At 49.3% G+C, this 16,185-nt stretch overlaps 1 protein-coding gene across 2 annotated transcripts; it reads left to right on the forward strand.

The window, feature by feature from the left end:
- The first annotated feature begins 12,423 nt into the window (after positions 1–12,423).
- Positions 12,424–15,639, forward strand: ISLR (immunoglobulin superfamily containing leucine rich repeat). Of its 2 annotated transcripts, none has more exons than XM_053594344.1 (2): positions 12,424–12,809; positions 13,625–15,639. In XM_053594344.1, exon 2 carries the CDS (start codon positions 13,633–13,635, stop codon positions 14,917–14,919), a length of 1,287 nt encoding a protein of 428 aa, XP_053450319.1. In that variant the 5' UTR covers positions 12,424–12,809; positions 13,625–13,632; the 3' UTR covers positions 14,920–15,639. The 2 variants fall into 2 exon arrangements, with proteins under 2 accessions (XP_053450319.1, XP_053450320.1); XM_053594345.1 differs by lacking the exon at positions 12,424–12,809 and adding an exon at positions 13,314–13,428.
- The last annotated feature ends 546 nt before the right edge of the window (positions 15,640–16,185 follow it).

Genomic DNA, 16,185 nt, shown 5'->3' on the forward strand with positions numbered 1-16,185 from the left:
ATTACAGGATTGAATGGCAGATCTATTTTTAGATCTCTGAGTGTTCTCCATATATCTTTCCAAAAGGAATGTATTAATTTGCATTCCCACCAGCAGTGCAGAAGTGTTCCCTTTTCTCCGCATCCACGCCAACATCTCTGGTCTTGAGATTTTGTGATATAGGCTAGAATTGTGGTATATGTATACCATGGAATACTATGCAGCCTTAAAGAAAGATGGAGACTTTACCTCTTTCATGTTTACATGGATGGAGCTGGAACATATTCTTCTTAGTAAAGTATCTCAAGAATGGAAGAAAAAGTACCCAATGTACTCAGCCCTACTATGAAACCAATTTGGGGCTCTCACATGAAAGCTATAACCCAGTTACAACCTAACAATAGGGGGAAGTGGGAAGGGGGGGGTGGGTAGAGGGAGGGGGATCAGTGGGATCACACCTGTGGTGCATCTTACAGGGGTATTTGCGAAACTTGGTAAATGTAGAACGTAAAGGTTTTGGCACAGTAACTGAGATAATGCCGGAAAGGCTATGTTAACCACTGTGATAAAAATGTGTCAAATGGTCTATGAAGCGAGTGTATGATGCCCCATGATCATATCAATGTATACAGTTATGATTTAATAAAATAAAAATAAAAATAAAGTAAGAATACACACAAAAAAAATAAAAAGAAAGAAAACAGGCCTGTAGATCTAAAGAAAATGGACATTCATGGAGAGGTGGAAATTTATTCCTCCAAGTCTAAAAACCTGATTTTGTTAGTGAGTAAAGTCCTAAGTATTCCATGTCATCACATCAGATTGATGCATAGAACCAGTGTAACGTGGGCTTGAGAAAAGCAGAGCTGCAAGTCAAAGTGAATTTTACATTTGTCTCCAATTTTATAATTACATAAAAATGGAAGATGGATGTCCTAAGGGCCACATGCAATTCAGAGAAGTATTATTAGAAAAGGAAGCTGATGGCCAGGTATGGTGGCTCATGCCTGTAATCCTAGCACTCTGGGAGGCCGAGGCGGGAGGATCACTTGAGCTCAAGAGTTCAAGACCAACTCAAGCAAGAGTGAGACCCTGTCTCTACTAAAAATAGAAAAACTAGCCAGGCATTGTGGCGGGCACCTGGAGTCCCTGCTACTGGAGAGGCTGAGGCAGGAGGATCACTTGGACCCAGGAGTTTGAGGTTGTTGTGAGCTAGGCTGAGGCCAGGGCACTCTACCCAGGATGATGGGAGCGAAACTCTGTCTCAAAAAAAAAAGAAAGAAAGAAAATAAAAAAGAAATGGAAGCTGAAAGAATAAGAATATCCTACTATAACATGGAGCAAAAGGAACATCATTATTATTTTTTATTAAATATATGTAATATCTATTTTACTGATTTTGTATGTATGTTTTCCTTTTTAGAAGTCTAACATTTATGTATCTTAAGACTATACAATAATAGACTGTAAAATTTAAATATCTGGTAAGGAGTTTTAAAAAGTTAAAATAAATTGCTTGTGTCAGAGGATGGAAACAGTATAAAAATATTGTTATATTTTCTCACACATATTATTTAATTAGTTTTGCTATTGATTACCGCTAATTGCCACTAACTAGTCCTATTGTTGTTTTGTTTAATTAGCATTTATGTAACAGAAAAGTAATAGAGAATATGTGTTTCCAACACCTATTTTTCATATTTTTAGTAATAGTATTTTAAAAGTAATAGCACACATGTGAATATTTATTTGTTTATTATATATTATGTTATTGAGGATTTTTTATTGGTCTGGCATGGCAGGGTTGCATGTGGCTTGTCTTTTTATTTATTTTTTTTATTAAATCATAGCCGTGTGCAATAATGCAATCATGAGGTACAATGTGCTGGTTCCATATACAGTCTGAAATATTTTCAACGAACTGGTTAACATAGCCTTCATGGCATTTTCTTAATTATTGTGTTCAAACCCTTATACTCTACACTTAGTAAACTTCACCTGCACCCTTCCAAGATGCACCCTAGGTGTGGACCCACAAATCACCCTCCCTCCACCCTTCCTCCCCCTCCCTTCTCCTCCCTTGCTCCCTTCCCCATATTCTTGTACTGAGATTGGGTCATAGCCTTCATATGAAAGCTATAAATTAGTTTTATAGTAGGGCTGAGTACATTGGGTACTTTTTCTTCCATTCTTGGGATACCTTGCTAAGAAGAATATTTTCCAGCTCCATCCATGTAAACATGAAAGAGGTAAAGTCTCCATTTTTCTTTAAGGCTGCTTAATATTCCATGGTGTACATGTACCACAATTTATTGATCCATTCGTGGATCTATGGGCACTTGGGCTTCTTCCATGACTTAGCAATTATGAATTGGGCTGTAATAAACATTCTGGTACAAATATCTTTGTTATAATGTGATTTTGGTCTTCTGGGTATATACCTAGTAGAGGAATTATAGGATCGAATGGTAGGTCTATTTTTAGATCTCTAAGTATTCTCCAAACATCTTTCCAAAAGGACTGTATTAGTTTGCATTCCCACCAGCAGTGTAGAAGTGTTCCCTTTTCTCCACATCCGCGCCAACATCTCTGGTTTTGGGATTTTGTGATGTGGGCTAATCTTACTGGAGTTAGATGATATCTCAAAGTAGTTTTGATTTGCATTTCTCTGATGGTTAACGATGATGAGCATTTTTGCATGTGTCCGTAGGCCGTGCGCCTGTCTTCTTCAGAGAAGTTTCTCTTCAAGTCCCTTGGGTTGTCTTTTTTAAAAGTTGGTGACCCTGTCTGTCACTCACATCAGGCTTCTGTGATTCACCTGAGCTGAGTGTAAGGGTAGTTCAGTTACTTTTGTTGCTGAGTAGTATCCACCCCAGGAGTATGGACATGTCCCTGCTGCTGCTGCCACTGTTGGTTTCTCTCTTTCTTTTTCTTTTTTTGAGACAAAGTGTCACTCTTTCATCATGCAATGGCATGCAATGGCATCAGCCTAGTTCACAGCAACCTCAAACTCCTGGCTCAAGCAATCCTCCTGCCTCACCCTCCCAAGTACTTGGGACTACAGGTGCCCACTACAATGCCAGGCTAATTTTTCCAGCTAATTTTTCCATTTTTAATAGAGACGAGGTCTGGCTTCTGCTCAGTCTGGTCTCAAACTTCTGAGCTCAAGTGATCCTCCCAGCTGGGCCTCCCAGAGTGCTAGGATTACAGTTGTGAGCCACCGTGCCTGGCCATGCATGAAGATTTAAAAAACTTTTTTTTTTTAATTTCAAAATATTAAAGGAGTACTTTTGTTACATGGATAGCTTCTATGATGCTTAAGTCAGGGCTTTTAGTGTGCCCATCACCTGAATAATGTTCATTGTACCAGATAGGTAAACTTTACCCCTCTCCTCTTCTTGGTTTCCAATGACCTTTACATCATTTCTGTGCTTGTGTGTGCCCCAGTGATTAGCTCCCAATTATTAGAGACTATACGTGGTGTTTGCTTTTTCATTACCGAGATATTTCACTCAGGATAATGGACTATAAATTTTTATATGAACATGTATTTATTTTCCTGGGGTAACTAAGAGTCGAATTAATAGGTTGTATGGTAAATGTATGGTTTACTTTGTGAGAAATTCCGAAATTATTTTCCAAAGTGGCTGAACTGTTTTGCATTCCCACCAGCAATCTGAATGGCTCTGCAGCCTAGCTAGCCCTTGATAATTTCAGAGTTGTTTTTCAGCTATTCTAGTAGATGCATAGTGGTATTTCATCATTTCAAAATTTCACAGCAGTCATTTTGATGGGCATTCACAACTGCTTCAGATGGAACTCAGACAAAAAGGAAACATAAAGAAAGAAAATTCCTCCTGAGAGGTGAAGAATGGGAACAGGTGTGGAAAGGGTCTGGGCCTGTGCAGTGACATTGAGAGTGTTCTGGCTGAGGAAGAGTGCGGGGGAGGGGGTATCAACCACACTCTCCCCTGAGAGTTCTCAGCCCGAGTGCCTCAAGGGGTAAAAAGAAAGAATGGAGAGAAGAGGGGAGAACTCTTTGCTCAGAAAGGTCATTGTTGAAACTCAATCCCCAATGCAACAGAATTAAGAGATACGGCCTTTAGGAGGTGACTGAGCCATCAGGGCTGTGCCTTTATAAAGGAATGGAAATGGGTGCTAGATGCAGGGAGTCCACCCTTGTCTGTCCATCCCCCATGTGAGGACACAGTGTTCCCTCTCTTCAGAGGATGTAGCAACATGCCTTGCAGGAAGCAGAGACTGGGCCCTCACAAGACAACCAAATCTGCTGGTGCCTGGATCTTGGGCCTCCCAACCTCCAGAGCTATGAGAAAACAAATTTCTGTTCTTTATAAATTACCCAGTCTTGGGCGTTTTGTGATAGCAACCCAAACACACTAAGACAAAGTTGTTCCAAGAAGAAGGCACTCAAAACTTCTCAAAAGTGGAATGGCCTCCTTAGAGTGGAAAGTTCCCCAGCAGGGATGGGATCCTAGAAGGAACATTGTGATCGCACACTGGGGAGAGAGTGAAGCTTCAAATGGGCTCTCTGATTAGACGCCCCTCAAATAGGTCTCTGAGATTTCAATGAGCTTCCAGTTGCTTGAAAAGCAAAAAGAAATAGAAGCAGCTCATCTGTCAATAAGACAAGTAATTAAGAGAAGTAGGTGCTTTTAATACCAGGTAATGTCAGCACAAGAGGATGTATACACAGCTGGGTTATTTTTAGTATTTGGTGAAGGCACATTCTTCTTTTGACAATAAGAATAAAGAAAGCAATTAAAAACGCCAAGAAAATGAAAATCTGTACAGAAAAGCTGTAGCCCAAATATAAAGCAAATGAAAGGTGGCATGCTTTTGAGCAATTTCTGGAGCATAAGAAAATTGAATACATTTGACCTTGATGCTAACAACCCCTTCTGAGTGGCCTGAGCATCATGACATTGGATCAGAAGGGAAGGAAATACAATCCTTGGATGCTCCATGGCTCAGCAGTGCCGGTGGACTGTACTCACAGAGGCATGAGAATGTAACATTGGTTTATGGATTTTTTTTTAACTTTTAGAACCAATCTACGGACAAAATGCAACCCTTGTAATTAGGAATTCAGAACAGTATCTAAATATTGTCATTGTTTAAAAAGTAAGACTACTATAGACTTGAGTTGAGAGGTAGAGGCTTGGAGAGGAAAAGGAGAGATAGGAGTGGAAAGTTTCTCTTTTTCTGTAGTGGGAGGTCATTAGATTGTATCTTCACTCCGCGGAGTAGGAAGCCAGGTTTATTAGTGAGAGCTCAAATGTAGCCAATAGGAGAACCAAGAATATTTTAGCAAAAAACAGGAGTAGGGAGGGATGGAAGGGAGCTTTATGAGTGAAATAAAACCTTACTTTTCATAGGCGAGTGTATTTATTTCCTAGGGCTGCCCTAACAAAGCATGAAAAAACTGGTGACCTCGTCAACAGAAATTTATCATCTCTCTGCTTCCGAGCTTAAGAGCATGAAATGAAGGTGTCGCAGTGTTGGTTCCTCCTGTGGGCCGTGAGGGAGGAGGGCGTCTCTCCCGAGCGTCTGCAGGCTTGCTGGTGATCTTCAGGGCTTCCTGTCTTGTACACACATCACTGCAACGGCCAACTTCATCTCTGTTCTATTTGATGTTCTCCCTGTACCTTCCCATGGTCTTCCCTCTGTGTCCCAAACTCCCCTTTTTATAAAGACAGCAAGAATTTTAAATCTGAATTTGGCCTCCCAAGTGGTTATGAATAGACATCAAAGTCGAATAGGATGTAATAGCTTGCAGGGTTTATAACGTCAAAATATTTAGACGTATGGAATTTAGGCCTCCAGCTGTACCCTGTGCCAGGCCCTGCAAATGTCACAGGCAGGCCTGATGTGTGTGGCCACAGCAGAAGGAGAAAGGAAAGCGTCAGTCGTTGCCTCTAGAGAGTGGAAGGGGAAGGGAAAGGGGAGAAAGAGAACTGTGGTGCTTTGTCCTAAGCCTCTCAGTCAACTTCTGTTTTTTCCACATGTGTGCTTCATTTTGAGAAAACTCAGGGAAATTATCCAAGTTCCCTGGAACTCTCCCTGGAATTTTACCTATCTGGCAGGCTCTCACCTCCCTTCTCTAACTTCTACAACCCTCAGCAGCTGTGCAGAGTTCTCCCTGCCCTGGCCTGCTCTCCCAGAGACCTCTGCAGTCAGTAACCCCTACCCAGGCCGGCTGGCTACCTGCTTTCTTCTCTTCTTGTCTCCCCGTAAGAGGTTATCCTGGGTTGAAGTCAACAAGCCTCATTGCCCAGCCTTCTGTGGTCAGTAGTCTCGTCCTTCGTCCACTTCCAGCCTGGTGCTCCCACCTCACCTCCCCGTATGCCCTCAGGACTGGGAGAAGCCTGAGCCCTGCTGCAGCCTCTGTCTGGGGGTTGGTGGGGGGTGTGGCGTTGCGTGGAACAACACTCAGCCTGACCTGCTAATGAGAAGCAAATGTCTGCCGCGCAAATGGCTTTCTGGTGTCAGCAACCTTCCTCCTAGCTGTCCCAGCTCTTTCCTCACTGTTCTGTCTCTCTCTCAGCATGATTCTCTAGCCCGCCAACCACTGCCTCAATTCCACTTTCCCTATAAAGGGACTATTGCTATTCCCTCATTCCAGTGCCCAGACACTGCTTGGTTCGCAGGATTAAACCATCCCTGCCCCATCCACCAAAGCTGCACCCACATCTAATCCTGGCCCTTGACCAGTTCCTAGTCCCTCAGAGCTAACATGGGGATGGGATCCTGACCCTATAACACAGCAGTTCTCAACCTGTGGGTCACGACCCACGGGAACTGTATTAAATGGCCGTGGCACTAGGAAGGTTGAGAACCACTGCTATAACACCTGTCCCAGTCTAGAACCTTAAACTAAACCAGTGTTTTTCAGCCTTTTTTATCTCACAGCACACTTGAACCGATAGTTAAACTTCCGTGGCACACTTAAATTATGTTGATCAAAAAAAAAGAATTAAAAAAATGAATATATTTATTGTGCTTTGAACTTCTTTAGAAATAAGATCCTCTCATGGCACACTGGTTGAAAATCACTGATCTAAATGCTCAGTCTCATTCTTGACATTCCCTAGTCCCACCCTTAGCCTTTGGAAGGAGCTAAAAATGGGAGATCTGCTATTTGCCCTGTATGGCCAAGGTGTGCATTTCTGGAAACTGCGGGGCCGGCTTGAGGAAGAACAAAAATAATTCCTGTGAAATATGGCCCAGTTAGTGCTGCTGCTGCAGACAGTAGCACTTGGTCCTTGCTGAGGACCAAGGAAAATAGGATGGAGCTGGAGGGGGGCAGAAGTGTGGCTGTGGGGGACTGCAGGCTCGTGGTAGTGCTTCTCAACAGGGAGGGGCTGAGGCAGGCCCTGGGCAAGTAGGGGGCCTGGGCAAAGGCTTCCTGCTGGAAGGCTGGAAGTCATTCTTCATTCACTGTTGAACAACTATTTACCGAGCACCTGTGGAGTGGAAGCATCAGTCCCTTTGCTGGGGGAATAGCAGTGAGCAGAACCATGTCCCCACCTACATGGAGCTCACATTCAGACTGGGGAGACAGGCAAGAAACACACTAACAGATATGTCCAGAGGATGGGACAGAGAGTGACAGAGGCTGTTTATATACGGTGGCATCAGGAAAGCCTTTCTGGGGAGCTTACATTGAATAAACATTAAAAGACAAGAGGCAGCGAGCTCCTGCAATTATGAGGGGGACAGTGTCCAGGCTGAGAAAAGAGAAAGTGGCAGCCCAAGGCTGGCAGCAAGTGACATGTGAGTCCAGACACAGTGAGCAAGGGCCTGGGGTGAGGCCAGAGAAGTGGCTGGACCCAGTGTTGAGGCTCAGCCTGGCTTCCACAGTCAGAGGTCCCGAGAGGGCAAGGCCCTCATGCTCCAGTGGCGGGGAGCAGTGTAGGAGTGTAGGGACTGGGAGTGGGGCCACCCTCTGTAAGGTCAGGCTTGGCTTGGTCTAGGCTTGGCGGGGGCCTCTGTACAGGAGAGAAGTGGGGCCTGCAGTTTCCCCCCAATATCCGCAGCCTCAGATGCGCACCCACCTTGTGTTTCCACATCATGTACAAACCAACAAACACGTGTGGAAAATAAGCACAGGTAGGGCGGCACCTGTGGCTCAGTGAGTAGAGCATCAGCCCCATATACTGAGGGTGGAGGGTTCAAACCCAGCCCCAGCCAAACTGTAACAACAACAAAAAAATAGCCGGGTGTTGTGGCAGTTGCCTATAGTTCCAGCTACTTGGGAGGCTGAGGCAAGAGAATCTCCCAAGCCTAAGAGCTAGAGGTTGCTGTGAGCTGTGATGCCACGGCACTCTACCGAGGGCAACAAAGTGAGACTATTTTTGAGTGTCTCTAAAAATAAAAAAAAAATAAGAAACCAAAAAAGAAATAAGCACAGGCCCACCCTTCAGGGGCACCCATAAGGACACTGGACATGAGAGGTGCACAGATTCCTGTGCATGTGGACATTCATAAGAAATTCTAGAAGGGCAGAACATCAGGCTAAAGGACTTTGGACCCACTCTCATGCACAACAGAGGAACTGAGGCCTACAAAAAAGAAGCCCCAGAATTTGGTGGTCTGGGCAGCTCTTGGAATGTGCGCACATGTGGTCTTCTCTCTTCTTGAGGGCCCAGCAGCCTCTCCCTCCCTGGACTCCCAGCAGGAGTGGGCAGGGCTGCCTCCCAATGGTTTTAATGAGCTGCGGAGGGAACATGGGGTGGGGACCCAGGCTGACTCTGCCCTCTTGGCAGGATGGCAACAGTGCACACCATAGCTGGCCTCACTTGCTGGCAGCTGCACACACTGCTTATCCCTCTTGGGACCTATGTCAGGGCCCATCAGATCTTCCTCTGTCTGGCTTTGCTTGTGTCCTCTGCCTCCAGCTCTAACCTGGCTGGCTGTGATTCTGTTCCTCCCTCTTTCCTCTGGTGCCTCTCTCATTTCTGTTTCTCTCTGGTTCTCTCTCTCTGTTGGGCTCTGTCTCTCTCCATTCTCTCATCAAGATCTTTTTTTTTCCTTCCAGGAAGAGCTGACGTGGCACTGCCAGCAGCCCCTGGTCAGCGGGAGTGAGGCCCCTCGGGTGGAGGAGTGGTGATGGGGCCTCGAAGCCGCAGCTGGGGTGGTGCGGCAGGACCAGGAGGGGAGGGGGCAGAGGAAGGGAGCAGAAAGGGCTGGGCCTCTGTGGGCAAGAAAGGGAGGGAAGGAAAGACTGGGGGAGGAAGTGAGCCCCACCTCCCCTGCTAGGGTGGTCAACTGTCCTGATTTCCCTGGGACTGTCTGGGTTTTAGCGCTGAAAGTCCCATGTCCCAGAAAACCCATCAGGCCCAGGCAAAGGATAGTTGTTTGGTCATCTTACTAGCTGCCTTAAACCCACAGGAGCTGAGGCCAGGACTGGCAGAGATCTCCCAAACCCACTCCCTTTTCTTTCCCCTCTGTACCTCGCAGCTGCCCCTACATTGCTGTAGGGTTGCATGACCAGGATGTAGGTGTAGGGGTTGGAGGGTCTGGGAAGAGCTCTCCATTCCTGGGCCTCTAGGCCCCCTTCTGTGATCTTAGGACAGTCAAGGTCTCACCCACATACTCACTTGGGGTCCCCATATTCAGACCTGAGCCCAGCTTAGAGGAGGCTAGGAGAGGGAAGATGGCAACCTAGGGAGCCCACTGGAAGCAAAGCCAGACTTCTGGCTTGTCTTCCACGTGCTGGCATTACCTCCTAGGGGTGCATTTTTTGATGGTGAGGGGAGAGAAGAGGGATTCCCCAGGAAGTAACAGGCCCTCATCCTTGGAGGTATGCACACTGCTCCTCGGCTCTGCCGGGGGCAGGAGCCACCTGTCTCACTATGAAACAACTTGGAGAATCGAGTGGTCCTTAGCTGAAGTATACTCAGCCCTGGTGGGCCTTGTACAATGCCCTTCTTGGTGGTGGTGAGGAACAGCTGCACCTTGTAGGCGGTGGTGGGATCTGGGCATATGGAGATAAGCTGTCAGTGACAGTGTCATTTCTGCCTGAGGGGGCTGGCACCTTGTGTCTCCTGCCTTCAGTCCCCAACGACTATTCCAAAAGGAGTCCAAACTTAGTGTTCAGCTGTCATCGAGGTCTGCAATGATGGTGAATGAGGGGTAAAAACTCCCTGCCCCCAGGAGGGCTGATAACAACAGAGTGTGGGTCTCCTACACAGTGTGAAACATTCTCTAAAACTGTCTATTTACAAAGAACTACACAACCTTGGGCACATTCTTTCCCCAAACTGGGCCCAAAGTCCCCACATGGACAACAAGAAGGTGGAGTTGGTGTTCTCTAAAGCATTTCTGTTTTTGGCATCCAGTGACCATCCACCTTGTCCAATATTCAGTCAACTCGATGAGACCTTTTCTGTGCCAGGGATCAATAGCAACTGTCAAGGTAAGGCATTTGTCCTCATTGGGCTTCCTCCCTAGTAGAGGGTCACATTAATAACTGCTGATGATAGCAAGGGCTATGAAGAAAAATCAGGGGCATATGTGAGAGAAATTCATGGGAACTACAGATGGGGAGATGGCTGCACTCTGACCCTGGTGTGCTTTGGAGAAGGCAGGGGAATGTGATCTGTGAGCACCTCACAGAATCCTGGAGTGGGGGGCTGAGGGCCCTTTGTGCACATAAGGGTGTATGTATGGGCTGTATGAGACACAGTGAAGCCCTCTCCACCAGGAAGCCCTCCCTGGCTGACATTGAGGTTACTGATTCTCCTTTCTAGTTTATTGAACCTGGATGTGTATACTGCTAGCCTCTGGTTGACCCACCAGATTTAGGACTTTCACAGAACTCTGGCACAGTAAGGATGATGCAAAAGAGGGCTTCCTTTGCAGTGGGAGGGCTCTATATTAGACTATAGTAATATCCTCAGCATTGAACGTGGGGTGCAGGCAGCATGCTGAGGACTTCTGCAGTTTTACTTGCTGGTGGGGAATGTGGGCTAATGAGCTGGGACAGACTTCCTGGGAATGTTTTCAGCCAAAGATGATATCTGCCAAAAGGGTCAGTTGAGTCATGAGCACAATTCAGCCCGTTAACAGATAGAAGGAAAAGGAAGCTTTGGTGAGGGCTACTGGGGGGATATGAGTAGGCTTATTTTGTGAAAGCAAAATTATTCAGACTACTAAGTTCTTTCCTGGAGCTCCCTCATCTTCAGTTTTCTCTTCCAGCTCTCTTGTTTTAGCCCATTTTTATCTTTTTATTATTTATTTATTAATGTTTTTTAGAGACCAGGTCTTGCTCTAGGCTAGAGGGCAGCAGTGGCACAATCAGAGCTCACTGCAGCCCTGAACTCCCAGGCTCGAGAGATCCTCCCGCCTCAGCCTTCTGAGGAGCTAGAACTGCAGGTGTGTGCACCACCACACCCGACTTTTGGACCTCTTTTGTCTCCCCATTCCCACTCCCCTGGGCCCTCATGTTTGGGGGAAAAGGGTCCCATATCCTCACCTTGGAGAGGTATGCCCCTTCCACACAGTGTTGGGCAGTGGAGCCCAGAGAGGGTAATGCTGACTGCATGGACACTCAACACCAGGGGTGGGATTTGGGGGTACTGCGGGGGCCATCGAGAGAACACTCTGGGGTGAAGCCCCTCAGGCTACCCTCTGTGCGCAGGGTGGGCAGTCCCGGGTGACAGCCTCTCTGTGAGCCTGGCCATCTCAAAATCCCAGCCATGGACACTGAAACCCAACTGGTTCCTGCCCTGAGCTTTCCAGTACGGAGTTCTGAGCCAGGTGTCCCTGTCCCCTCCCTATCCAATCTGGAGTACAGCGGGGTGGGGGTGGGCCTCGAGCCTCAGGAGCTCCCTGGACAACAACATGCCTTTTGGGCAGCTTTAAGGAAACAGCTTAGGGATCTGTTTCCTTAAAAGAGCACACCTGCCATTTCATCTCACTGAAGGACTGGAGCCAGGTTGTTGTTTTGTACACCTTGACCTTCTCAGCTTGTCACTGAGATACACAGAGACACACTCACTTCCACACACAAACTCACACACACTCACGCAAACACACACACAGACATAGACAATCACACACAGATGAGTCTCACACCCACACAAAGACACATCCACATACAAACACACACACTCGAACATTCTCAAGCGCGCAAATCCACACACGGTCTCATACCACATGGACGCAAGCACGTACATACTCACCCATACACGGAAATACACTCTCACACCCACGAACTTGTACACAAACACACATAGACACTCCCATAGCCCCTGCTTGGGAAAAGGAACCCCATTTTTTCCTTCATGTCTCCCACCTTCCATGAGATTCAATTTCTTGCTCTTCCGCCCCTAAAAACTTCCTGGCCCCATCTTTTCTTGGGTTTCTTCCAGACAGTGCTGTATCTTTAAGGAAGTTGAAGCTGCTAAAAGTGAGTGAGTGAGAGAGAGAGAGAGAGAGAGAAAACACAACCCAAAAAAATTTGGCATCTTTTCCCCCTCAAGTTTCTGGTGTCACTTATGAAACACGGGTCCTGGTTGTTGCAGAGAAGCAGTTGTTTTGCCAGAAGAAGGGAGTGTGCGGCTGCCCTGGGCCCCCTCCCTACAACCTCCCTCAGCAGACTTTCTGATCCAGGCCGCCTGTCTGTGACAGGGTGGGCCCAGGCGTGCACATTGACCGTGCGGAGGGACCAGTCTGCCCCTCCCTTCAGCATCTAAGTCCTCCTGTGGTGCCCTTGGCCCTGCAGACACTAAGGCTAACTTGGTCCTCTGTTGCTGTTTAGTCCATCTTGGACGAGGCCCTGCTGGACAAAGAAGAGTAGTTTGCAGGTAAGCTGTTGGGAGGAGGCTCCCCGGGTGGAGGTGGGGGAGGCCTGTTGGAGTCAGAGCTGGTTCCCTCTTGGCACATCCCTGTTGGTTTGAGGTATTTGGGACAGTCCCTGGCTTAGAGCTTTCAGGGCCTCTGCTTCTTTGACAACCGACAACTGAGGCCCCGGAAATCCCAGCTGCCTTTGGGCTGAGCCCCTGGCCTCTCCCAAGCCAGCCGAGAGGTCCTGGTGGGGGTTTATTTAGGCAGCTGCCTGGTGTAGTTTGGACAGAACAGGCCATGGGCGTGATTCTACAGAAAAGGCCTGGTGTCTGCTGTGGTCACGGCCGGGCGAGCGGGAGAGTCCGGGTGGGGCGGATGGGGGTGGTGTGCACTGCACAAGGGGCCTTGTCTGGACTGGGGCAAAGCATACCTATGGGGGCTCCAGTGGGAGGGACTGTAGCCAGGATGTGGGAGGGCAGGGGGAGGTTCTGTGAAGTGCTGGGGGAGGGGGTGGCTGGAAAACAGATTTCGAGTCATAAAGTTGGCTAGGATCAGGCCGAGGCAGGGAGAGCTGTCTGCTTAGAGGAACTGGGGTCCTCTTCCATCTTGTCTTCACCCTGCTTAGCTGCGAGACTTCGGGCAAGTCCTGGCCCTTTTCTGGGCCTCAGTTTCCCCTTCCGTAGAATGGGGGTGGTGGGCTAGGTGGTATTGGGCTTTAGCTGGGTTATGTGGTGCAAGGCCTTCTGATGGGGAAGGGTCTGGCTAGGATCCTGAGAGGGATGAGTCCCTTTAGCAGGTCCTTGGGAGCACCTGAGTGACACACCCTTCTCTGCAGGAGGCGTGATGCAGGAGCTGCGTCTGCTCTGCTGGGTGGTTGTCCTGGGCCTGGCTCAGGCCTGTCCTGAGCCCTGTGACTGCGGGGAGAAGTATGGCTTCCAGATCGCTGACTGCGCCTACCGAGACCTGGAGGCCGTGCCGCCTGGCTTCCCGGCCAATGTGACTACGTTGAGCCTGTCGGCCAACCGGCTGCCAGGTTTGCCAGAGGGTGCCTTCAGGGAGGTGCCCCTGCTGCAGTCACTGTGGCTAGCACACAATGAGATCCGAATGGTGGCTGCCGGCGCACTGGCCACTCTGAGCCATCTGAAGAGCCTGGACCTCAGCCACAACCTCCTCTCTGACTTTGCCTGGAACGACCTGCACAACCTCAGTGCCCTCCAGTTGCTCAAGATGGACAGCAACGAGCTGACCTTCATCCCCCGAGATGCCTTCCGAAGCCTCCGTGCCCTGCGCTCACTGCAGCTCAACCACAACCGCCTGCACACGTTGGCTGAGGGCACGTTCTCCCCACTCATCGAGCTGTCCCACCTGCAGATCAATGACAACCCCTTCGACTGTACCTGCAGCATTGTGTGGCTCAAGACGTGGGCCTTGGCCACGGCTGTGTCCATTCCGGAGCAGGACAACATCGCCTGCACTTCTCCCCACGTGCTCAAGGGCATACCTCTGAGCCGTTTGCCACCGCTGCCTTGTTCAGCACCCTCGGTGCAGCTCAGCTACCAACCCAGCCAGGATGGTGCTGAGCTGCGACCTGGCTTTGTGCTGGCGCTGCACTGTGATGTGGACGGGCAGCCAGCCCCCCAGCTTCACTGGCACATCCAGACGCCCGGCGGCACCGTGGAGATCGCCAGCCCCAATGTGGGCCCTGACGGGCATGCCCTGCCTGGCACCCTGGCGGCCAGCAGCCAGCCTCGCTTCCAGGCCTTTGCCAATGGCAGCCTGCTCATCCCCGACTTTGGCAAGCTGGAGGAAGGCACCTATAGCTGCCTGGCCACCAATGAGCTGGGCAGTGCTGAGAGCTCAGTGGACGTGGCGCTGGCCACACCTGGCGAGGGTGGTGAGGATGCACTGGGGCGCAGATTCCATGGCAAAGCCATTGAGGGCAAGGGCTGCTATACAGTTGACAACGAGGTACAGCCATCAGGGCCAGAGGACAATGTGGTTATCATCTACCTCAGCCGGGCTGGGAGCCCTGAGGCTGCAGTGGCAGGAGAAGGGGCCCTTGGGCCACGGCTCTCAGGCCTGCTCCTGCTGGGCCAGAGCCTCATCCTCCTCTTCCTTGCCTCCCTCTAGCCCCTCCATAACTGGCTGGGCTGGAGCAGCCTCAGGGCTTCTCTGTCTCCAGCCCTGACCCTGCCAGGGTCCCTGTGAGTGCTGCGGGGGTTGGGAGTTGGCAACTCCTAAGATCTGCCTGGGCAACTTTACATTTTCCTACCTCCCCTCTAATCTTTTCTAGAACACCCATGACCTCCAACTTCTAGGCCTGCTCCAAGCTAGTGACTAGGATAATATTTAATCCCCTAAATCACAATCTGTGGAGCTAAGAGCTACTCACAGCATGACCCCCCATCAGGGCAGCATGCTCACAGGACCATGCCCTAGCCCAAGCCTCGGCGGTGAGTGCCCAGGCTCTGTGACTGACAAGCTGGCAAGGGCCAGGCAGGGTGGGGATGGTGATGGGGTATGGCTAGGATGCAGCCTGAAGCACACAGAGCATAGGGGACGAGGACAAGATGTAGGGGCAGTGGCTGGTGTGGACCTGAGGCTCTCCATGACCTGTTCATGCTCCTCCTGCCCTTCTGCCTCTTGGGGGATCAGGAGTCTGTCTGTTCTCATCTCAGACTGCACTGGAGGATCAAGGATGGGCCCTCCTCTCATCCTTCCTTCTTTAGCCTGGCCCCTCCATCCTGGATTCCTGCCCTTCCTTTCTCTCCAAATGTGCCTCTATAGCCTGCCAATCTGGAGAGGCCAGCTGGCATGGGGGCAGCAGAGAAATAAACGGCATTTCTGATGCTCCCCTGTGTCTGCCTGGAGTTTTGTCTGGATTTAGGAGCCCCTGTTGGGGGTAGGTTTCAGATCTGCAGAGTCAGGGCAGGCAGGCTGCCTGCCCACATGTGATGGGGACCCAGTGTGATGGGCCAGGGGCCGGACATCCAGGGAGAAGAGCTACAGATATTCTTTCCTGTAACACTAGCCCACAGGAAGCCAGAGTCTGACAACTATCACAGAGGCTTCCCTGATGTCATCAGTGAATCTGAGTGTGGCTGTGTGTCAGCAGTGGCTTCAAGAGGCACTTGCAGAAAGGAGCAGAGAAATACAAGTGGCTGGGTTTTGGCCCCTCTTCCCTGTCTTGGTCCTGGAGGAGATGTTAGGAATAGAGAGACAGAAGGGCCAGGTGAGGCAGGACAGAGGAGATGGGAACATACTTAACCCCTGCCTTTCAGGAGGAAGAAATGGTTTTCCAAGAGGAAAGTCCAAATGAGGATTGCAGATGCCCATAGGAATCTCTCCCCAGGAAGCAGATGGATGATTAACTGACCCAGGCAGTGGATGGAAGGA

Source organism: Nycticebus coucang, chromosome 6, assembly GCF_027406575.1.
Source record: "Nycticebus coucang isolate mNycCou1 chromosome 6, mNycCou1.pri, whole genome shotgun sequence".
Classification (NCBI taxonomy): domain Eukaryota; kingdom Metazoa; phylum Chordata; class Mammalia; order Primates; family Lorisidae; genus Nycticebus; species Nycticebus coucang.

Bases quoted from the DNA above. Each gene is read 5' to 3' on its own strand.
- ISLR (XM_053594344.1), top strand. From the start codon at position 13,633: ATGCAGGAGCTGCGTCTGCTCTGCTGGGTGGTTGTCCTGGGCCTGGCT.